Source organism: Rhea americana, unplaced genomic scaffold (assembly GCF_003343005.1).
Source record: "Rhea americana isolate MKP2758 unplaced genomic scaffold, rheAme1 scaffold_46, whole genome shotgun sequence".
Taxonomy (NCBI): Eukaryota; Metazoa; Chordata; class Aves; order Rheiformes; family Rheidae; genus Rhea; species Rhea americana.
The window spans coordinates 775,448-797,666 of NW_028186601.1; the positions used below are offsets into that span (position 1 = coordinate 775,448).

The 22,219-nt window shown below is 35.2% G+C and overlaps 1 protein-coding gene across 2 annotated transcripts in view; it reads left to right on the forward strand.

The window, feature by feature from the left end:
- The window catches only part of PRKDC (protein kinase, DNA-activated, catalytic subunit), an 84,500-nt gene that overhangs the window by 547 nt on the left and 61,734 nt on the right, over positions 1-22,219 (forward strand). The window contains exons 2-28 of one of the 2 annotated variants that reach the window (XM_085316255.1): positions 517-593; positions 709-801; positions 1,599-1,673; positions 2,516-2,624; positions 3,867-3,979; positions 4,663-4,762; positions 5,298-5,353; positions 5,444-5,474; positions 6,249-6,406; positions 6,629-6,775; positions 8,474-8,638; positions 9,605-9,773; positions 10,797-10,846; positions 11,444-11,581; positions 11,889-12,038; positions 12,461-12,609; positions 13,247-13,406; positions 14,543-14,629; positions 15,014-15,133; positions 15,505-15,664; positions 16,096-16,199; positions 17,170-17,260; positions 18,641-18,804; positions 19,473-19,625; positions 19,982-20,089; positions 20,911-21,137; positions 21,611-21,705. In XM_085316255.1, coding sequence (XP_085172381.1) covers positions 517-593; positions 709-801; positions 1,599-1,673; positions 2,516-2,624; positions 3,867-3,979; positions 4,663-4,762; positions 5,298-5,353; positions 5,444-5,474; positions 6,249-6,406; positions 6,629-6,775; positions 8,474-8,638; positions 9,605-9,773; positions 10,797-10,846; positions 11,444-11,581; positions 11,889-12,038; positions 12,461-12,609; positions 13,247-13,406; positions 14,543-14,629; positions 15,014-15,133; positions 15,505-15,664; positions 16,096-16,199; positions 17,170-17,260; positions 18,641-18,804; positions 19,473-19,625; positions 19,982-20,089; positions 20,911-21,137; positions 21,611-21,705 — 3,249 coding nt within the window. The remainder of the gene's footprint in view (positions 1-516; positions 594-708; positions 802-1,598; positions 1,674-2,515; positions 2,625-3,866; positions 3,980-4,662; positions 4,763-5,297; positions 5,354-5,443; positions 5,475-6,248; positions 6,407-6,628; positions 6,776-8,473; positions 8,639-9,604; positions 9,774-10,796; positions 10,847-11,443; positions 11,582-11,888; positions 12,039-12,460; positions 12,610-13,246; positions 13,407-14,542; positions 14,630-15,013; positions 15,134-15,504; positions 15,665-16,095; positions 16,200-17,169; positions 17,261-18,640; positions 18,805-19,472; positions 19,626-19,981; positions 20,090-20,910; positions 21,138-21,610; positions 21,706-22,219) is intronic. The other variant, XM_085316256.1, reaches the window with a different exon arrangement.

Here is a 22,219-nt window from a genome sequence, read left to right on the forward strand (position 1 = left end):
TACGGGTTGTTTCTGCCCTGGCAGTTTCATACATTATATAATAAACAATTTATTAAAGATTGTTCTACGACAGTTGCTGGTTTGACTTAAAACGTTGGTTCTGAGATGGTCTCTTACTCCAAATAGCCATTTCTCTTCTTAAAAATACTTGTGGCCCTGGCCGTTGTCAGGAGCCGGGAGTGCTCTTGCCGCACGCCTGCTCTCAGGCCGCCTCTCACCCGGATCCGGGCTTAAGCGGGGGCCCCGGAGGTAAAGCCGTGGGGAACAAGCAGAACACAGGATGCGGTTCTGAGCCCATCCTTATGTTAGAAAGCCCTTCTGCTTCCTGGGACTGTTTGTGTAAAAACTGCAAAATCAAATGCTTGGGTTTTTTTTTGTTTTTGTTTGTTTGTTTGTTTGTTTTGTGAAAAACATCAGTCGTAAGTTGTTAAGGTATTCCTGGAAAGCTGGCACGCAGGTTAGTGTTCAGCGTTGCGTGCTCAGAAAGGCTGACTGTTCTGTTTGCTTTGCCTGCAGCACTGCATATATCCCTGGTGTTCTCTCAAGAGTATGGGTTGCTTGCATTTATCCACAAATCTCTCAGCATTGAGGAAGTAAGTTGATAAAACTTCAATTTTTAAAGAAATGTTGAGATAATTCTGTATGAAGAGCACATTATGTTGTACGCATTAAAACTAACTGAAGAAACTTTTTTAAAAAACTTTCCAGTTTCGAGATTGCAGAGAAGAAGCGCTGAAGTTTCTGTGTCTCTTTCTGGAAAAGATTGGTGAGAAAGTTCATCCTTATGCCTGCAATGTTAAGGTGGGTAAAGGAAAATTATTACTTAAACGTTTTCATCAAAAGCAATTTTGCTGGGTCTCAAACTGTAACAGGTTCATATCTATCCTTCACCCCCTCTTTGTCTGTGGTATACATCTGTAATTTCTTATCAAAGCTGAAATGAACAATTTGATTTATATGAAGTATAACGAATACAGCGGAGAAGTGAGAAATTGATTCTTCAACTGTATGGTTAATTTTTAATATTTAACAGGAGATAATACTGGCTGTCTTAATAATTCACATAGATTAAATTCATAGTTTAAATGTAATATTTTACCTCCTCTGCTTCTGTTGGTGATGTTTAATTTTAAACGCTGATTTAAAAAAATTACTCCTGCAAAGTTGTTACTTTTGCATTCTGTACAGAAGTCAGTGGAAATTGCAGTACTTGTAATAATGGCATTCCTTGAGTATAAACTGCTGAATACTATGGCTTTGCCTAGAAATGCTGGGCTGTACCATTGTACTTTCTGTTACCAAGCTCGTTGCTACTTGTCTTAAGGAGCAATAATCCAGAGTCAGAAAATTTTCTATGTGAAGAGCCTCTCTCCTACAAATTACACTTCCTTTGTCTGAGCCTGTATTTTTTGTCAGACACTGTTCTAAGGTTGTCTATGATACCACTTTCAGGACTGAAGATTTTTATTATTTTAGTCTTTTTAAACATCTGCAACTTCTTAGGAATAGGTACGTTAAAGAGGAGGGTAAACACATGGTTATGTTTTAGTTTCCTTTTGTATTTCAGATTATAATAATCTTTCTTATTTTCTATCTAGCAAACTTGTATTAGTGTTTATACAAAAGACAGGGCAGCAAAATGTAAAATCTTGGCTGTGGAACTTCTGATTAAGGTAAAATGCATTTTATAATCCTCGTTTCTTAAAAAATAGTAGAAATCTATTATATTTCTACGATTGTGCTATATAATGCAAAAAAGTTCACAGTAATGAGAACGTTAATGGTCTAATATCTTAAATGTTAATAAAAAGATTTGTCTTAACAACAGATTTTCTATGAAGATTACGTAGCTATGAATATGTGATCTCTAAACCAGTTATAGCAAGACACGATTGTTTTGGAGGCAGTCACCAATTTTCTCTTTCTTAGTTTATAATGTTACTTTATTAGGAAATTTTCCACTTAATTGTATTCTTACTCCAAAATATTATGTAATTACTTATAACATATTAGATACAGTATGTGAAAGGTGCAGAGAAGAGCTTTTTTTTTTTTTCCAGAAATTTTATTATTATGTGAGACTGATTTCTTAATATACTTCCTTAGGACGCATTAGACCTTTGTTTTTGAAATACTTTGCACCTGCTTAGTTTTGCTTATGAGAAACAAAACGCCCTTCTGAGTTTCTCTGAGTTAATTCTTCTGTGATTTGGATTGGCTTTACAGCAGCAGAGAGAGAAATACAATATGAGAAAGGCTATTGTAGCCATTACTAAACTGTTTTTCTCATCTATTTGAGTTTTTTTTTGTATAAAAATACACATACAGGAAGGTAGCTTATTGTTAGTGTAGATTGCCTGTCAATACTCTTTCTTGGACTAGCCATCTTAAATCTGTTTTACTGAATAGCATGTTTAGGATGTACGTGAACTACATTTTTATTTAGGCTGAACAAGGTTATGATGGTGATATTAATAAGTTTTCTGAATTGTCAATTGTTTTTTATATATTTTAGTTGCTCCAAAATTTACGACATTCTTGTCTGATGGAAGAAATGAAAGTTGGAGAGATCTTTAATAAATTCTATGGGGAGCTTGCTACAAGAAATAAAGTTTCTGATACAGGTAGTTTTTAGTTTTTCTATCAATGTCATTTGTTTTATTGACTCTTAGTTTTTGTTGTATTATTTCTCACAGAAACGTATAATTGTTACTGCTGTGACAAGTGTGTTCAGAAATGGTAGCTGTCGTATTTTAAAATGAGTAAAATTTGTTGAGGTCTTCTGATAACGATCATGTAGTTTGTTCCTTTTTTTTTTTTTCCCCTTAGCAGACTTATAAATATTTATGTGGGAGAAAATGTGTAGTTGAATTTAGTGGTGGTTGGTTCATATGAAATTTTACCACTGGGCTGATTTCAGATTCTTGACATATAAGTGTGTTTATATCTCTATTCTGTGATTATTAGTCCTTGAATGCCTGAATCCTGACAGTAATTCTAACCCTCTTGGTATTAACTAACTTAACTTTGTTAGGCTCTTAGACTTTTTCTGAATTCCGTGCTAATGTGGTGTAGCTGAACTTTCAAGGTTACTCCTATACCAGTTTTATAACTATACTCTCATATACTCCTGTAACTGGGAGCCTTAAAAGTAGTCCTAGTCCCGAGGGTGGGTGCCCATATCAAAAGCAGAGTAAATTCTAGGCCAGTAATTCCTGTCAAAGCTCACGTAATCCTAGCTCAGTTGCTAAAATTCTTAATGATTTTATTCCAACTCTAGTCAGTCTTTTCTTTAGAGCTGCTATTTTAGTGTGATAGTCTCTGCACTGGTCAACCCTGTTCTGAGCTCATCAGTTCCTGGCTATTCTAGTTATATTACTCATAATATTAAGCATATTCATAGGAGTTCTACTTTGATGGTCTTGGCTAGTTTGAGTTATATTGTAGCTTGACAGATTTAGTCCTTACAAAGCTTGATGTGCCTACCTATTTGCCTGAACTGAAGGCTAGCAACTTCTGCAAGCTATTGACATTAATTTTAATGATGCTTACAAGACCTAGCATAACTGCAAGGCTAACACAAAGCTTGGATTAGTGGTAAATGTTTCTTTGGTGGTATGATCTTAATATTTTCTAAATCCTATTTAAAAGAGTAAATGTATTTAATTTATTTGTGAGGACACATCTCACATCATAGTATGTTGTTACATGTACGTCATAAAAAGTTGTCTTTCTCACATGATAATCACCAATTAAAATCCTCAGTGATGGCTTTTTTATGGTTGCAAATTGTATAGGAATTGCAATGGAAATGTCAAACTAATTATTTTAATAATTAATATTTAATAATATGAATTGTTTTCCAGTTCTGGAGAAGATATATGAGCTTTTGGGAGTTTTGGGAGAGGTCCAGCCTAGTGACATGATTAACAACTCTGAAAAGCTATTCCGAGCTTATTTGGGAGAACTTAAAACACAGGTAGGGTTGGAGTTTCTTTTCCAACTCCTACATTATTTTGCCCCCCCTTTTTTTTTTTTTTGCCTCTGATGTGAGTAGTGCTGTTTGTTGGAAGACTGTTGCAACTAGTGCAATTTGTAAAGGTTTAACTGGACAATTGTAAGTGCTTTCTTAAGGACTCTTAAGGTTTGCATTCTCTGATTCTAGTAGAGAAGTTGTCAAAGTAAAAATTTAAGGCCGTCAGTGACAGCAAATTAATGTGAGAAAAGATAAATAACACATGATGATTACTGCAGCATATATTGCCTTTCCCTGGTAATTTCTGATTTGTGCTCTATTAGCTGCAAAATCCTTTTTCGCTTTAGCACAGCTCTGCCTAACTTTCCTATATTCTGTGTTTTTAAGAGGTTAGTGTGTGCTATGTAAGTTTTGCTATGATTAGTTGTGAGGGAGCATATTTTGTGCTGGTCAAAGGAATTCTCATACTTCTGTAGTTAAAAGCTTTCCCAAGTGATACAAAGTCTCTGAACAATAGATGTTCCTGTAGACTTAAGTTCATAGAAGTGGGTGTTACTGAGGGTGTTGGCACACTTTTATTAATTTGGAATATGATTATTTTATCTACACTTGTAGGAACTGGGAGGTCTTGGGGTAAATCTGTGTTAGATTGAGGACAATATTTTTTTCAATTCCTGCTTTTTTAGATGACATCAGCTACAAGGGCACCAAAACTGTCAATTGTAGCAGGCTGTTTGAAGGGACTGGCTGCGCTCATGTACAACTTCACCAAATCTGAGAATGAAGGTACGTTCTTTTTCTGTGTGAAAAGCAGTTATACAGTTTGGTATATTTTGATGGTTATACTGCCCACAAGCAGCAACATTTCTGGTTGTGTACTCTGAATGAAATTTTCTCCACTCTTGTAAGGTTTATTTTTGCAAGGCCTATCCAGCTACATGAACCCCTATAATCTGCCTTTGTGGAAGAAGGCTTGATCAATAGGTTTCTGTATGTAAAGGTTTTAAATGCTATTTTCTAACCAGAGACTGGGTAACTGCAAGAGCCACGTTGAAGCTGGAATGCATTTATACAAAAATATGTTTTCCTTAGTGGAGATACGTCTGTTAAAACATGGATGTTCAAAAAAGTCTGTGAATATAGATGTAGTTTTGTTTGAAACTTAGAAGAATTACTGGAAAAAGTGTGTCTGCCATTTTAAATTGAATGTTTAAGTCTTCCAGATGTTGTTTATTCATACCAGGCTTAGGATAAAAATATCTTCTTCACTCTACCTCTTGTGTGTGAATAATGAAATACTCTTTATTGGATTGTTCCGCAGATCCTCAGACATCAAAGGAGATTTTTGATTTTGCAATGAAAGCAATCAGGCCACAGGTATATCTGCCACGTGTTAATTGATCTGCATAAATTAATTAGCCCTGCTGAAGAACAGATCATGTATGACAAACATTTTTGATATTACAGGTTGATCAGAAGCGATACGCAGTGCAACTAGGTAAGATTGTCTTATTTCAGCTGTGGATACCATTTGCATGATAGTGTCTTCTGGCTGGAGATGTCCTCTGCTGGCACTTTTTGGATGGACCTAGTATTCAGTCTTCTAAGCTGATAGGGGAGCAAATCTGGTGTACAAAACTGGAATCTAAAGAGATAAACACTTATTGGTTAAACTAAGCAAGGTCTGATAGGCTTATGAACAGAAGTATTGTACTTGATGCCATGTGCACCTGTCTGGGGTGAGTACAAAGCCCTGGAATGAGAAAGGGATCATGAAAGGAATAGCAACTGTGAGGTGTAAAATCCTCTTTAAAGATAGACTGACTAAAATTCCAGTTTTTGAGGGATCTTGAAATTTCATCTGTGCTGAAATCTGAGACTGTATTGTTACAAGTATTCCCAACTCTTTAACTTGTCCGCATTGCAGTTTGGAGGAGGAAGAAACTTGGACATGTGTCCTGACCACAAAAAACAAATCCTTGTAAATAGCGCAATCAAGTATTCTTGTTCATAACCACTGGCGTCCCTCTCTTTTTTCACTGATAATATAAATAACTTCATAAAACAGTTGTATCTTCCATAATTGTGTACATGAAGAAAGAGGGTCTTGGAGAGTTGCTCTTTAAGATTTTAGTGTTTGGATAATGATACTATAATGGTTAGAAGAATATATTTTATAACTTCCAGTCAACCTAATACTTATTTTATAGCCTGGTCCATTGAAAGTGGAACATAAATCTGAGTTTTAACGAGAATTATTTTTGAATTGCAGCTGGTTTACAGTTGTTCAGCAGGCATGCTGCTCAGTTTGGTACCTTTCTCCTGGACAACTATGTTTCACTGTTTGAAACAATGTGTAAATGGTGTGGCTATACAAATCAAGAGCTGAAGAAAGCAGGTCATTCTGCCTTAGATTCATTTCTTAAGCAGGTATTGTGACTGAACTGGGACTTCTGAGATTAAGGCAGAGTTAAATTTCTCAAAATAGTGGGGATATTTAGTGCTTGGAGTTTCAGTGAATCTGTTTAATAAGTAATTTTTTGGCTTCAAAGTCCTTGTGTTATGAGCTAGGTGTTTTTGAAAACTAATGTGGGATGAGGGAGTTACTTGTGTGTTTCTGGAAAGTCTGAAATGTTTGTATCTGCTCTACAGATTTCTTTAATGGTAGCTAAGGACGCAGAGCTGCACAAGAGCAAATTGCGGTTCTTCATGGAGCAGTTCTATGGAATCATCAGAAGAATGGATTCAAGCAACAAGGAGTTGTCCATTGCCATTCGTGGATATGGGCTTTTTGCAGCAGTATGTGTGGGAAGCTTATTCTGATAAAGCAATATACTGAATGGATTTAAAGCTGGGATTCATACAGTTCATTTTACAAATTTACGCAGCTTGTTATGTAGAGAGTGCTTCCGTTTCTAGATTAAGTATTGAAATTAGTCAGCTGCAGTCTAAAACGTGTTGTGGTTCAGTGTTATTGAAATGCCTCCTGTATTTAGTGGGAGCACTGTAGTTTTGAAGTGCAAAAACTGAGGGCACCTTATACAACTATCACAAAGCTTCAGGATGCACTTAATCACCGAAGTTACCGACAGTATCTTACTAGGTCTGTCTGCATTCCAGATGCCAATCCAGTGGCAACACAGATGGCAATACAGGCCAGCTCTGCTCAGGAAGCAGTTCAGATATGTTTTCTACAGAGCAGGAATCTCAATCAGAGTGGAAAAAATGGGCTGTTAGCTGTAGGACATTAGGCACTAATCTGTCAAATGACTGAAAATTTAAAAATGAAACTGTATTCACATTCTTATGTGGAGGGCAGAAATGCTCTCCACATAACCAACTTCCAATTTTTGTCAGCAATCAATTAGAGTGAGAGTATAAAAGTAAAGGAAAATGTAGAGAAAGCAATAGTATTAACATACGCGCAGCCTATGTACTTTATGACGTTCCTCCAACTTTTATATAATGAAATGCTGATTTTTTTTCTTTCAAAAATCAGATTCTTATTTGTTTAGGGAGACTTAGGAAACGTAGAGTGATAGAACAGCTGTTTAATTACTTGAATCCTTTCCATTTTGCTGCCATTTGAGCAAAGTTCATTTCTTCTATAGACCATAAACATATATTGTTGAAACCTAATGTTCTTACATGGTATGGGCTGGAAATGAATTGAAAGAACTTCATTAAAAATATCAATTATGGAATACATTAATTAAATTATATAATATAAATACAGAGGTAAGATAATTCTGTAAACTTTAACAAGAAAAAAGGGGGATTAATGCTGGAATTCCTATACATTTTTAATGTATTAAGGAACATTAATGTTATTGGCGTATTCAGACTAACTATTGGCCAAGATTCAGATGCAAGATTGTGAGGAAGTGAGTCTTGCTACCACTGCAATTAGTAACTTTAGACTAGATACAAGTTCAGTGACTGTTTCAAGAGAGAGTCCCTTTTCTACTGTTTAATTGCTAAAATAAATTAATAAGTAATACTTAGTTTTACAAGTGGTAAATGGATATTCTTAATTTTGCCACTCTGTTTTTAGACAGACTAGATTCAACCTTTAGCCTAACTCTTATATTCTGTGGTTGTACAAATCAGATCATTCTTCTGTCGTCATTCCTACTATGATCTTTGCCTATGACCTTTTCCTTGTTTCTTTTTCCCCTGAGAGCTCCTTTTGACCAAACTGATGGTAATTATTACAGCTTACAAATCATTCCACAGAAATCTGTAAGCATTACTACAGACCCTCTATATGTAGTGAGCAGAATACTAAAAGTATTAGTCAAGTCACCTTGAGCCTTTGCAGTCTAGACCTTACTTCTAAAACATGCAAAATTCATTCAGATGAGTTTCTGGAAAATGTAAAAAAAGATTATTTTGATTGTAGTTCATTGATGACTTGGTTAGGTTTTTAGTGTTACAGCATGAATTTGCTTGGATGTATGAAGTTCCTAAATCAGTATCTTATTTTTTGTTTATAAGCCCTGTAAAGCTACGTGTTCTAAGGATGTTGACTACATGTATGTTGAGCTTCTTCAGCGTTGTAAGCAAATGTACCTCACAGAGGCAGAGACAGTAGATGACCATATATATCAGCTACCAAGTTTCCTCCAGTCAATTGCAAGTGTGATATTCCATATAGATACAGTAAGTGGAGTATTTAAAGTACCGGTGAAATCTTTTTATGTGTCTAGGGATGTATAAGAGTGTAGTAGCTGTGCACTTACCTGCGGTAGAAGACACTTTTTTGTCTATAGTGTAATTGCTTCTAGCTCTGAGAGAGTATCAGAGGAATATCTTCCTAGATTTTATTTGAATAAAGAAAATGCACAAAATGTGCTAAATAAAATACTACAAAGCACTGTAATAAAGATCGTGGTAACCAAATGCAAATGGGTTATTTATTTATTTTAGGAAAAGCTATTGCTTGGATACAGCCCTACTCTTCTTTTTATGTGATGAATGTTCAAGGGATCTGTTATTTCACTCTACTTACGTAGTTCTTTTTAAAAGGCTACTACATCTTCCCCCCCCCCACTGCCTTGTGCTTACCTTTACTAGAGCTTGGTATGTAATCAGTTTCTCTACCTCTGAGTCTTTCATGTTATGTGAATAATTCACAGAAACAACGAAAGCAGGGGAAGTCAAAACACTGTACCTCCCTGTTGCTGCTTTTTCTTTCAGTACTGATAATCTGAATTTCCTCTGATGACGTGTGTGTTCCAATGAGGGCTTTCTAGATTCTGGGTGGAGCTGGGGAGCAGGCTTGGGGTGGAGAAGAGACTTCTGCTTAACATTCATGTGTTCAGGTCTTTAAGAATGAATAGATTAGACAGCTGTGTTCTTATTGTTAATTAAATTGACCCTTTCCTAATATACTTGTGACTGATTTTGATGAAGCTCTAATCTACTCAGGAACTGAAACATTCCGTTTTTCTTGATACTTGAGATGTATTCACTTGCTATGTCTTTAATCATTCTCAGAGTAGATCATAATGCAAAAATTTTTCTTACAAAGGTTCTGGAGGAAAACATTTTGTATTATTTTGCTTGTTAATAGAGGTGAACCATTGTCTTCACATGATGGGATTTTTTTGCTTTTATTTCTTCTAGATTCCTGAAGTATACACTCCAGTTCTTGAACATCTAGTTGTGATACAGATTGATAGCTTTCCACAATACAGTGAAAAAATGCAGTCTGTCTGTTGCAGATCTATAATAAAGATTTTCCTAGCCCTGACAGGAAAAGGACCAATTCTCTGGAGCTTTATTAGCACTGTAGGTGAGTCTGTTGACTTTTTTTTATTTTTCTGAGCTGTTAACTGTTTCTAAGAGAGGCTTGGACAACAGCCATTTCGGGACAAAAACGAAGCCTTTTACATCCTTCAGCAATGGAGGCTTACGGTTCTCATTGTGTTATTTTTCAACATCCACTGTTAAATCACTTAGGGAATACATTTAACAACTGTTTTGGATGACAGATGGAATATGGTCAAGGGCAGGAGAATAGTTTTTGTGGTAATCTGATTTCATTTAAAGGCAAGATTCCTGCTCAAAGGATTGTGGGGGAAAAGAGCTTTTGCAGGAAAATGTACAAAAATCTGTTCCTGGTTCTTTCCTTAGTCCTGCAGAAAGCCATAGGAACTTGGAGTAGTATCTTCTTTACCAGAAATACACTTTGTATTTTCTGGAACTTAAACATGGTAAAAGTGAAGATTCCAAATATGTATAGTTACTCAGATTTAGTCCTGCAAATATTAAAAAAAAAAAAGGGGGGGGCAGTATTAAATGCTGACAGTTCCAGGAGCTTCCACGGTACTGGCATTTCATTATAATGATATTCCAAACTAATTGAATTTCTTTCGGTTATTTACAGTGGCTTTTCTCTATAACTGTGGTATTTTCGTTGTCTCCCTTGTTCATGATTTGGAATGTGATGTGCTCCCAAAGTATTATGCTGGAATAAATCCTTCTCTGTGAAAGTCATAGGTAGTTCTTGTCTTTTGTAATATAGGCATTAGGCCAATGCATTGACCACCACTGCATTCAGACTCAGGAAAAAGTTGAAGCAATATTGACAAAATGTATTAAGAAGCAAGTTCAAGATAGCTGCGCTGTGAAACATCCTAGAGCATTGGCTCTGCTTTGATTATGTTTGTCATTTAAGAAAGATATCTATTCTTTTACTTCTCCCTCATCTTGACAGAATAAAGGAAATAGAAGATTGATTTAATTGTTTACTGATGTATAAGTCATATGGATGTTGTGTCTTTTTAAGTTTATTGAGGCTTTTTTTTTTCCCCAGTGCATCAGGGATTAATCAGAATCTTTTCCAAGCCAATCACCTTTTCAAAGGTAAAATAACTGTTTAAATATACTTGTTTCTTCTAGATTCGTGAAGTATTCACTCCAGTTCTTGACCATCTGGTCAAGTAAATAGAGGAAGGCCCAAAGAACTAAAAATAGTACTGTCCTTTTAAAACCATGAGCCAGTTATTATTACTCACTTGTCACTACTTTTGCCAGAATAATGAGAATGTCTCTCCTGTAATGAAAATAAAAGAAAATACTCCTTTGTTCTCTGGAGTTCTTCCTTGCTCAGATTGTCTGTAATGAAGTAGGTTGTATCTGTGGTCATCTAACTTTCTTCCGCATTAACAAATTTTGCCAACTCTAAAAGAAGAGGGAAAATTTTAATGAATGTTTGTCTTAAAGGGGGATTTAAAAGGTTTTTAATCCTGTCCAGCAGACTAACTATAGAGTCTCTACAATAACGGACTGTTGGGAGGAGGAGAAATTCAGAGACTTCTTAAAGGAGCTGTTTGTTTTCTTTTCAGCTTGAAATTAGAAAGCTAAGCATTTCAGGTTCCTACCAGTAGTTTTACAACATGTTTTGGCTTGAAACAGCTAGTTACATACACAGTGTTTCTGAAAAATACTGTGTCCTTTTAGGAATATTTTGGAAAAAAAACTTCTGGATCAGAAGAGTCCCCAGCAGCTGGAGAGGTTGGAACAGGGAAATGGAAAGTACCGACATACAAGGACTATCTGTATCTCTTTAGAAGTCTACTGAAATGTGACACAATGAAGGTAAAGGCATAATTAACATGGATATAGAAGAGGAAAGGCACTGTAGTCCTGACTGAGTCTTATCATTGTTTTTATAATCCTAGATTTTTTCCAAATGACCAGCCTGCCATGCTGTAGAACTATCTAATTGTTTTAGTAGAATATTGGCAATTAAATTAAAAAAAAAAAAAGGATGAATTTAGACTATTATACCTGAGAAACCTCTAAAGCCTGATTCTCTAAATCATTCAAAACCTGGGTTGTAAATTCAAGAATCAGTTCTCATTCTTCACTGTTGTGAAACATGAACTTTTTCCCTCCTGCGAAGGAATCTGTTTTGGAAGACGAAAATTTTCTTGATGCAAATTCAGCACTGAAGTCCCTCAGTCGTTTGTTATATGATGAACTTATAAAATCTGTTTTGAAGATTATTGAGAAGTTGGACCTGACTGTTCAGAAATTGAATGTTAATGAACAGGTGAGACCCGATGACTTGTCCATTAAGTTTTGCTTCTGTAGGGAAACCAAAATCCCATTCCTTGCTTTGTTATGATTATATAGCTCCTCATAGCGTCCTTGAATTAAAATTCTGGTTGGTGAAAATGTTTTACTTCATACTTCTGGATGTTGCATTGTAGTTAGGAGGTGGAAAAAGAAAAAATTACAGAATCTGTTATTTTAGTCTCCCTTTTCTGGCATGTAGAGTGGTTTTAGTTTTGATGGTCACTTTTTGTCTTGTAAGCAAGTGACCCTTATTATTTTTGAACTTGTTTGTGTGTGAATTACTACATTATCTCTCTGTATTGGACTAGCTAGCAGCAGTCGTAAAAAGAAGAGGCAGTTGCTAATCTTTTTTTTTTTTTTTGGATGAAGGTATAAATGCTTTCTGTGTTGTCACAGATCCAGTGTTCTGGCTTCAATATTCATTTGCAGGATGAAAATGAAACTTACAGTGCTTTGGTTGTGCCTACTTCTGACCCTACTTCACACCTTCAGCCAACAAAGCCTACAGATTTTATTGCCTTTATTAATCTAGTGGAATTCTGCAGGTATGAATACATCATTTGTGTAGTTTAGTAGGTGTTATGAAGTGATTGGAAGAAAATTAAAGTATGTTTATTTAAGATGCCTGTTTCTGACTTATGACAATGTGTGTTTTTTTTTTTTTTAAGAGAGTACAGGATACAAGTCATTCATATGCATTTTTTATTGTCATCTTTTAGTACCCACTACAACTTTTAATATTATACTGACCATATTTTCTAAATGCTTCAGAGACCAGAAATACAGTCTTCATAAAGTAGTATTTGAGCATTAAGTGAAAGGTACAGCATTATTTTTGAATGTCCAGTTGATTGTCCATAGTAATGTTGCGGTCTGTGGAAGTAACACGAAGTGATATGTGAGTAGGTGTGTTTGTATAAAGTTAGTAACAAGGCATAATGAGGAAGAAATGGTTTTGCCACTCTAAAGCAATATATAAATCTTCCTATACTTATATCAGAAGTGATATAATTATCCTCTCACTCTCTTTGGAGATGCTCTACTGTAGCAGTGCTTGTCTTTTGTGTGCTGACTTGAAATTTGAAAAAGAAAAGATACAAATGTTTAGTTTCTTTTTTTCTGTTTTTTTTCTTTTTTTTTTCTTTTTTTTTTCTGAATATTTTCTGTGCATCTGTTCTATAGAGAGATACTTCCAGAGAAGCATGTTGAATACTTTTACCCTTGGGTGTATTCTTTTGGTTATGAGCTTATTGTACATTCAACAAGACTACCTCTTATTAGTGGATTCTACAAGCTGCTTTCTGTTGCAATGAAGATTGCAAAGAAAATAAAATACTTTGAGGTGAGATCTCTTTTCTCAGTGAAGGTAAATATTGTGTTAATGATGGTGCACATCTTTTATACAAGGCTTTACACATGTATGCACAACAGAAAATAGTTACTGAAACTGCTGCCTGGTGTGTTTCAAATGTTAATGTCATTCTATGCCTCTGTAGTTAAAAATGCATGGAACATCAAAATTAGAGTGGAAGCTCAGTTTCTGAAGAAATACCATCTCTTCAGAATGTGCGGTGCTCTTTCCCAGATCCTGAGCTGGAGATTTGTTTGCAGTGTAGACTGTACAGAAGATCCAGCTTGGATATCAAAAACAATTTAGCTAGAACAGCAAAGACGTCTGTGTGAGTTAGTTACTCAACTTTTTAGGTATAGTTGTACTTTGCTACTCATTGATTCCCACAGGAAGTATGGTGTTCTGTTGAAAGATGAACCATTTGTGGTGTGGAAGCTACTGTAAAGTGAAAATGCTTCATCAAACAGCATTTAGCCCAACACAGAGCTGGGAACTGCTCTTGCCACAGGTTATGACAGTACTAAGTAAACTAAATTTAGGAACTCATAGAGTCACTGAATGGTTGAGGTTGGAAGGGACCTCTGGAGATCATCTACTCATACCTCACTGCTCAAGCAGGGTCATCTAGATCGCATCCAGGTGGGTTTTGAATATCTCTAGAGAAGGAAACTCCACAACCTCTCTGGGCAGCTCATTGGCATGGATGCTTACATAGATTTTCTTTGGGAGATGATACTGTTTGTGAATTGCTGTTTTCTCATTCCATCTGCATTCTGGCCATATGCCCATCCTGTATTAGGAATTTGTTTTTTCTTTTGTGGCTTGTTGGATTAAGGAGCAAGGAGGAAATTCAACCATTTCAAAGTACTTTTTCATTCCTATATATCTCAATTACTTTGATATTGTTACTTTATGTCTGTATGCCAAAAAGTTGACTCTCAGTATATGATACTAGTGCTAGCAACTGATCTTTGTGAGAACAAATGTACATTTTAAGCTTTCCATTCATGCAGAGTTCGTATCGGGACAGTACTGTATATATTTTGAGTTGTGGTTCGCATTTGTGTACTGTGTGTTATTCAGGATAGTTTTTCTAGCAGTACTGACTTGTGGTTTCTGCTTGGTAGGGTGTCAGTCCAAAGTGTTTCAGGAACTGTCCTGAAAACCCAGAAAAAAGTTCTTGCTTTGCCCTGTTTGTAAAGTTTGGAAAAGAGGTAAGTAATTTTGTGGCTAAGTTTCTTTGTTTAAATATAAGCATAAATGACTGAATCAACATTACATAATGATATCTTCTTAGACTCTGTATACATATGATAGCAATGTTTGATTTATACAACATAGTAGGATTTGGACAGCCGTTTTTGTTTGTTTTTTTACTTAATGTCAATAGAAGCATGTCGGTCACTTATGGATATAAAATTGAGCAATAACTTGCTTGTGGATTATACACTTCCTGATAATTGTCTCTAGGTGAATGAGATTCCATTATTGTTTTTGAATTGAGTATTTTATGTGCATATTGGTGCACACATAAAATAGCTAATATCAAGGACTTGTAAGATTTATGATTGTTCTTAACCTATATATCTGAATTTTAGGTTACAGCAAAAATGAAACAGTATAAAGATGAGTTGTTGGCATCCTGTCTGATTTTTTTGCTCTCTTTACCACCTGCCATCATCATGCTTGATATCAAAGCATATATTCCTGCACTGCAGGTGGGTCAAAGTGATGTACAGCTAATGCTTTTTCCTTTCCTAAAACATGTTCAAAAAATTTGGAACAAAGTTAGTATCCTGTCAAGCAAGTAAGATCATCATTAAGCTTTGCGTTGTCTTCAGTAAAGTCAAGTACAAATGAGTTGATCTTTGGATGAGCTAGTAAATCATCAGAGTTTGCAGTCGAACTTACTTGACTGTGTTAGTGCCAATATTGCAATGTAATAAATATCTTCGGTGTGGATTTTGTGAGCGAGGTGTTAAGTAGACAAAAGTGATGAAGGAAGATGTAATGTATGCCAAATGCTTGCAAATATGTTTTTTTCTTTTTAAATCATAGTAGTCATGATAGTTTTACATTTGATATGTAGAATGCGTTTAAGCTGGGCCTTAGCTGTACTGTGGTGGCTGACCTGGGACTGGATGCTTTGGAAGACTGGTCAGCTCACATTCCCAAACATATAATGCAACCTTATTACAAGGATATTCTACCTCTTCTTGATGGTTATTTGAAAAATTCTACATCTACAGGTATGTTTGGAAAATGAATTTTTAGTCTTGAGGAACAGAGAAAGGAATTTTCCATAGCTGTACCTGGGGAGATGAATGTGACATACTTTTTGTCTGTGTTATATGTTTTTGTCTGTGATTGGAACTCTACAATTTCTCTTACATCCAAAAGCTTACCTTTTTCTTAAGCTACAATAAATTTTCTACTGCTGAACAGGAATTAGTTATTTTATATGTCACTTTTCAATTATTTGTCTTTTGTATCCTTAAATCTATCTTATTTTTCACTAATCGAGATTTATTTTCCTTAATAAGGACTTAAAATGAGAGAAAAGTAATTGTCACATCTTAACATAAAGGTAAAAGGACAAAAATTGTTTGTTTGGTTTTTAAGGAACTTAAGGTGCGGGTACAATAAATTAGTATTTATATGCTGTTTTCTTGTTTGTCAGGTGAACCCCAGAATAACTGGGAAATAAGGAAACTTTCTCGAGCAGCCCAGAAGGGATTTAGTAAAGTTGTGATACAGCATTTAAGAAAAGCAAAGACTTCATTGGTAAGAGCTGATTCAGAGTTAAATGTGAATGTATCACCTCTGTCAGCCTCCCTTTCTTATCTATACTTTTCTGAGAGTTATTTTGACTATAGATCAGTACAATGATACAGTTCTACAGTGTGGCTCAAACAGTTACTACATCAGCACAGCTGGAAGGGTGCTATATTTTAAAGTAGTAATGGGAATGAAGCAGGTGAAGGGAAAAGGAGACTGAAGAAATCTTTTACATGTGCATCAGTGCCACACTAATGTATTGTAGAAACAAAAATTTAACTCCCTACACTTAAAATCAGATCCTAGCTTTACAGTGTGCAGTTTGCATGTAGCATGTTATGGAAATGTAAGATGTTTTAATCTTTTGGATAGATTCATAATCTTAGAAGTCAAGCACTGCTGGTCATCACACACGTGCGCGTGCACCCCCACACACACACGCACGTACCCCTCTTTCCAGCCTAATGGTCTTTAAACAAAATGAGTTAATTTTCTATTCTACAGATTCCTAGAAACATTTGAAAATCAATTGGCTACTTACATGTAGATAAAGGATCTAAACTTTAAATTATTGAATTAAAATAAATGAAAAGAGTAATTTTTACTTCGGATTACCATTTTATAGACTATTACATCTTTCTGTGAGTGTAGTAGCTGATGATAAAACTTCAACCTTTATTTGAGAAATGATAACCGAAAGATTACAAAATATGATGACCCAGAAGGCAGAGGATCTCAGTGTGGAAAATATGTGTACACATGTTAAACATTTGCCAGTGTTCCCAGCTTCTGTTCTTTGAACCAAAACTGTTCTTTTGTTTGATGCTATTCCTCTCCTCACAAGTTTTTCACTCTTCCTTTTTCATCCATATGTTACTAAGGACCGTAAATCCTTCCTTCACTGTGTAAACCAGGTTATTTATTTGCAAAGGTAATTCTTCCTTCACTGTTGTTATTAATCTGTTGAGTTATTCAGGATGGTGATCCCTCCTTGGAAGCAGTAAGGACTAGAGTGGCACAGCTTCTTGGATCTTTGGGAGGGCAGATCAACCACAATTTGATTACAGGTGACTGTCCAAAAAATATTTACATGCATCTGCTCTCTCTCCCTCTCATGTTGATTTCAGTGAAGTCTCAACATTACTTTGTGAAAATGCGTGAACTTACCAAGGAAAGCTAGTTTTTGTTGCCCTTTTCTAAACAGAACTGCCTTTCTTTTATTCTGTCCTGCTGTTCGGGAAAACAGACTATTGACCAACTTTGCTATGCAATGGAGAAAGGGCATAGAAATCTTCAACACATTTGGTTAAATGCAAAAAATCACATGCCTCTGAGGATATGATTTGATCTATTTTCTCTCTTCACCTCTATCCTCTGGCTGCAAAGTCATTTTAAGACTTTGTCATAGTTTGCATCTCCTGGACATTATTCACACCTCTTTACTACAATTCTCCTGTAATCCAGTTTTGCGGAACTGCAGCCTGTGAATTGTTTATGTAAATCTCAGTAAGCCTGCTTCTTGACTTGTGAGTTTAAGGAAGTGTCCTGCCTTTAGTAGGTCTAGGTATTAGCACTCCATTTGTGTACCTCCTCAGAAAAACTTGTTTTCTGTTCTCTGTTCGTCTGTTTAGTCTATGAATAAATGTTACAATTATTAAAAATCTTAAAGTGTAACTGTTATAAGAATGGAAAAGTATGCTGTGAGTACCTGACCATGAGCTTTCAAGGGATGAATTCAACTCAAAATTTAGCCAGTCTAAAAATTAATCTAGTTATATAAAGGTTTTGTTCCTTTTTTTACTGCTTACATTAGGTTTTTCTGCTTTTACAGTCAATTCTCTTTCTGGCAAATACTTCTCCTTTGCTTATTCAGAAATACTCAGGGAAAGTAACAGATTATTCTTTGGAAAATAAATAAGAAATGTAGTCAGACTGTTTTAACAAATATAGGAATATAGGCAGGGAAGGGAATACTACTGAACACTACTAAATTAATCATCCTGTATACAGGAGTCTCTGTATGTTGGATCTGGTTTTCTGATCTGACCTTCAAGCATTGTTCATAACAGTAGAAGACAAAACTAATATACTGGACATTCTAAAAAAGTGTTTTAGATCAAGTGTGGTTCCGTGTCTTTTGACTTTATAATTATCCCCAAACTTGTTTCTATTGAAATTGGGGGCTACTGCAGTTGTCTCCTGAAAAGTTGGCTACAATTATTTTTCCCATGTGATGGCCAAACATCTGTTTGTCTCTGCAAATAAAAGCAGACCCTTAACAAACTTCTGGTGCTTATAACATTCAATAAATTATAAAACAATGTTTTGTGACAATTCAACTGAAGTAGGAGGAATACAGATTTTTTTTGACTGAATTACATAAGTATTTGTTTTGGGTATGCTGTATAGAACTTATTTTTGCTTTTGATCTTTTTCAAATGCATTAGCTACCCCTACAGAAGAGATGATGAAGAGATGTGTATCCTGGGACACTGAGAAGCGTCTGAGCTTTGCTGTGCCATTTGCAGATATGAAGCCAGTCATCTACTTAGATGTATTCTTGCCTCGTGTGACTGAATTGGCTCTTTCTGCTAGTGACAGACAAACAAAAGTATTGATGTGATCTTTTTGAATCTTTGTTTTTGCTACCTGATAAATACTGCATAAAATATCTTCCTCATTAAGGAAGAGCTGTTTTAAATCATAGGTAGAAATGTGCTTCCTCGGTGCTCTTTCATAATGATAGAATTCTGAGTGTTTAAAAAACATAAAGAAACTGTTGCTAAAAGCTCTATCAGACAGCCTTGTACTTTGATAGTTAGACTTAACATAAAAATGAAAAGTTTTAACTCGTTATCCTACAGTGTTATGTTGCCTCCTTCCCCTGCCTAGTCTATGAGCTTGTGGCTTCAGTCCAGCAAAGCACTTAAGCAAATATTTTCCTGCTTTGGTAGATTGGGATGTTGATGTCCAAAGACAGTCCAGATCAAAGATATTCTTGAACATGTGATGAACCAGGGGCTGCTTATTCAGTGATGTATTTTTTCCAGTTGAAAACAGATTGCATGATGATAGACACTAACATTAGGAGGAAGGCCAGGTAGAATGCATGTGAGTTATTTACATGGATATTATCTGTCCCTAGGGTAATGATGTAGCATAGATAGGAGTGATTTCTTAAGTACACTCTTTCTTTGGACTCCCTTCTCTCCTGCCCTCAATATTCTGTTTTATGTGAAAGCATTGGGTGCATAATCAAAATGGATTTTTAAATTTCAGGTCGCAGCATGCGAGCTGCTGCATAGCATAGTTGTGTACATGTTGGGGAAAGCATCTCAAATGCCAGAAGAACGTCAGGGTCCCCCACCCATGTATCAGTTATACAAACGAATGTTCCCAGTACTGCTTCGTCTTGCTTGTGATGTAGACCAGGTAAACAGGTTCGCTTGTAAGCATTTTTGCTCTCAGTGTGAGATTTCAATTATAATTGTACTTTAGAAATTATCCTTATATATGCTCCCTATTTATTTATTTATTTATTTTCAAATGTAATATGTTTTATAAGTTATAAAAATTATAACTTTGAAGAACTTTTGAGACTAGGTGAATAAAAAGCAGCTAACCAGATGTATATTTTTAATCTGTGGTGAGAGAATATAATATGAAGTTGAGTATTTGTTTTACAGATGCTTTTTAAAATAAATACTGTTTTTATTTGCCATTTGAATAGCAAAATAGCATAGAAATATATTAATTCTACAAATGTAGTTTGTTTTTAATCTTTTCAGGTAACAAGACAGTTGTATGAGCCTTTAGTTATGCAACTCATTCACTGGTTTACTAACAACAAAAAGTTTGAGAGTCAAGATACAGTGGCATTCCTGGAAGCTATCTTGGTAAGGCAGAAGTCTTCCTTTTCTTTTTTTCCCATGTTGTATGGTATTGTTTTTAAATAGTATCATCTTACCCTTGAAGGAACCAGGGGCACAAAAACAAATGAAATGCCTCCTTATTTGTCTGAAAGAAGGAAATCAGTTTACCAATATAATGACCTTTTATTGTTTCTTAACCTAAATTCTGATGATAGTTTTCTCTATAGCTGCATTTTGAGAATGTCTAAGAAAGTGTCTTCAGAGTCTTTTTAAGATTACTGAAACAGTTTTTATCATCAGTGTATACAAGGAAGTACTGAAATGCCTGTTTTCTCCCCTCTAAATAAAAGTTGCTGTTGATATGTTTCATTTTCCTTTAAGCTTCTTTACTTTCACTGAGCAAATATTTTAAATTTAAAACTGGCTTTTTGCACCATCTTGAAGTAGCTGGAGACAAGATAGACTCAGAGGTTTCATAATACTTTATATAAAGGAGATTAATGTTGCCACATTATGTTGAATGTCATGCTCTAGAGCAGAGGCAATGAGCTTACCAAAAAATGAAGTGACTTGTCCAAGGCCCCGATACTATTGCATAGCTGATATAAGAATAGAAGCCCAGTTCTTTAAGTCCTAATTCAGTGCTCTGATGGCTGAAAATGCTGCCTTTCCCTGGAACAGTACTAGTTTTGAAGCCCTATTATTTCCAGGGAACTGAGAGTAAATTATTTTTAACATATTTAACGTATTTAACAAAACTGTATTAATAGGCTGCTTTAGTACTGTACTGCACTGAGACAATGAGCTTTTTCATTCCTGTAATGAATTATCTTGTGTAATTTCAGGCTGGCATAACTGATCCCATTGACAGTACTCTGAGAGATTTCTGTGGCCAGTGTATTCGAGAATTTTTGAAATGGTCTATTAAGCAGACAACACCGAAACAGCAGGAGAAAAGCCCAGTGAACACAAAGTCTCTTTTTAAACGGTTGTATAGTCTTGCTCTTCATCCTAGTGCTTTCAAGAGACTAGGAGCAGCACTTGCTTTTAACAGCATCTACAGAGAATTTAGGTGGGCAAACAGAGCTTGGAACTCTAACTAACCCTAATTAAAGCTACAAGGAGATAAAAATAATGACACTCATTCTGTTCATGTGTATAACAGCTATAAAATTTAGTTATCCAGAATATTCACTGAATTAATTTAATTATAATTATTATAATAATTAACAATATTTAACAATATAAAATAGTTATGATCTAATTATAATTTTGAGGACTGTGCAAGCAGAAAGCATAAAAGTTTAAGTTTCCATAACAAGTTTATGAAACATTGTTTATATCTTTAAAGGCAGTTAGTAAATCTTCACTCATATCTGAGAGTTATTTTATAATGGTCTAGGTGTGTTTTTTTTCTGCAAATATTCTGTGCAGTTGTTTATCAAATAATTCTGCAGTTTTTTAATTTCTATATTTTTATTAGAATTTCAGGTTTAGTATTTCTTCTACTCATGTTTCTTGTCATATTTATTCCTAATTTTAAAGGGAGGAAAATTCTCTGGTGGAGCAGTTTGTATTTGAAGCATTGGTTGTATTTCTGGAAAGTCTGGCCTTAACTCACACAGATGAGAAATCATTAGGTGAGCTACAGCTAATTATGGAATGAAGAAGAAAGCTGTCCTACCGAATCTTGAATTAAAGAAGAAAAAGTAAACTAAACTATGACTCTGTAACTGTAGGAAAAGTAAAGTGTGTTACTTTTGGAACAAAAGTGGTATTATTTTATATTGCTGATGGAGAGGTCATTTGATTTCCAGTCAGTAGCTGCTTGAAACAAGTCCATGCAATGTAAAGGTGTAAGATTTTTGTTCTGTGCTCAGGAAAAACATTTCGTAAATGTTTTACAGTAATACTAAAAATACTAGTGATGCTTCTGACTTGAGTCTCAGTTGTACAGTTACACAATGGAAAAAAATGTAGTTTAGTGAGACTCTCAAAGTCTACTTTTATAAAACAAACACATTGCTAAAAAAATGACATTTCTCTATAGTCTGTAGGAAGTTTCCATTATTTTTAATACCCTTTGATGGTTGCCTTGTCATTCTTTACACCAGTATGGAGTGGAGGTGTTAGACATTATCTTGTGTATTAGTC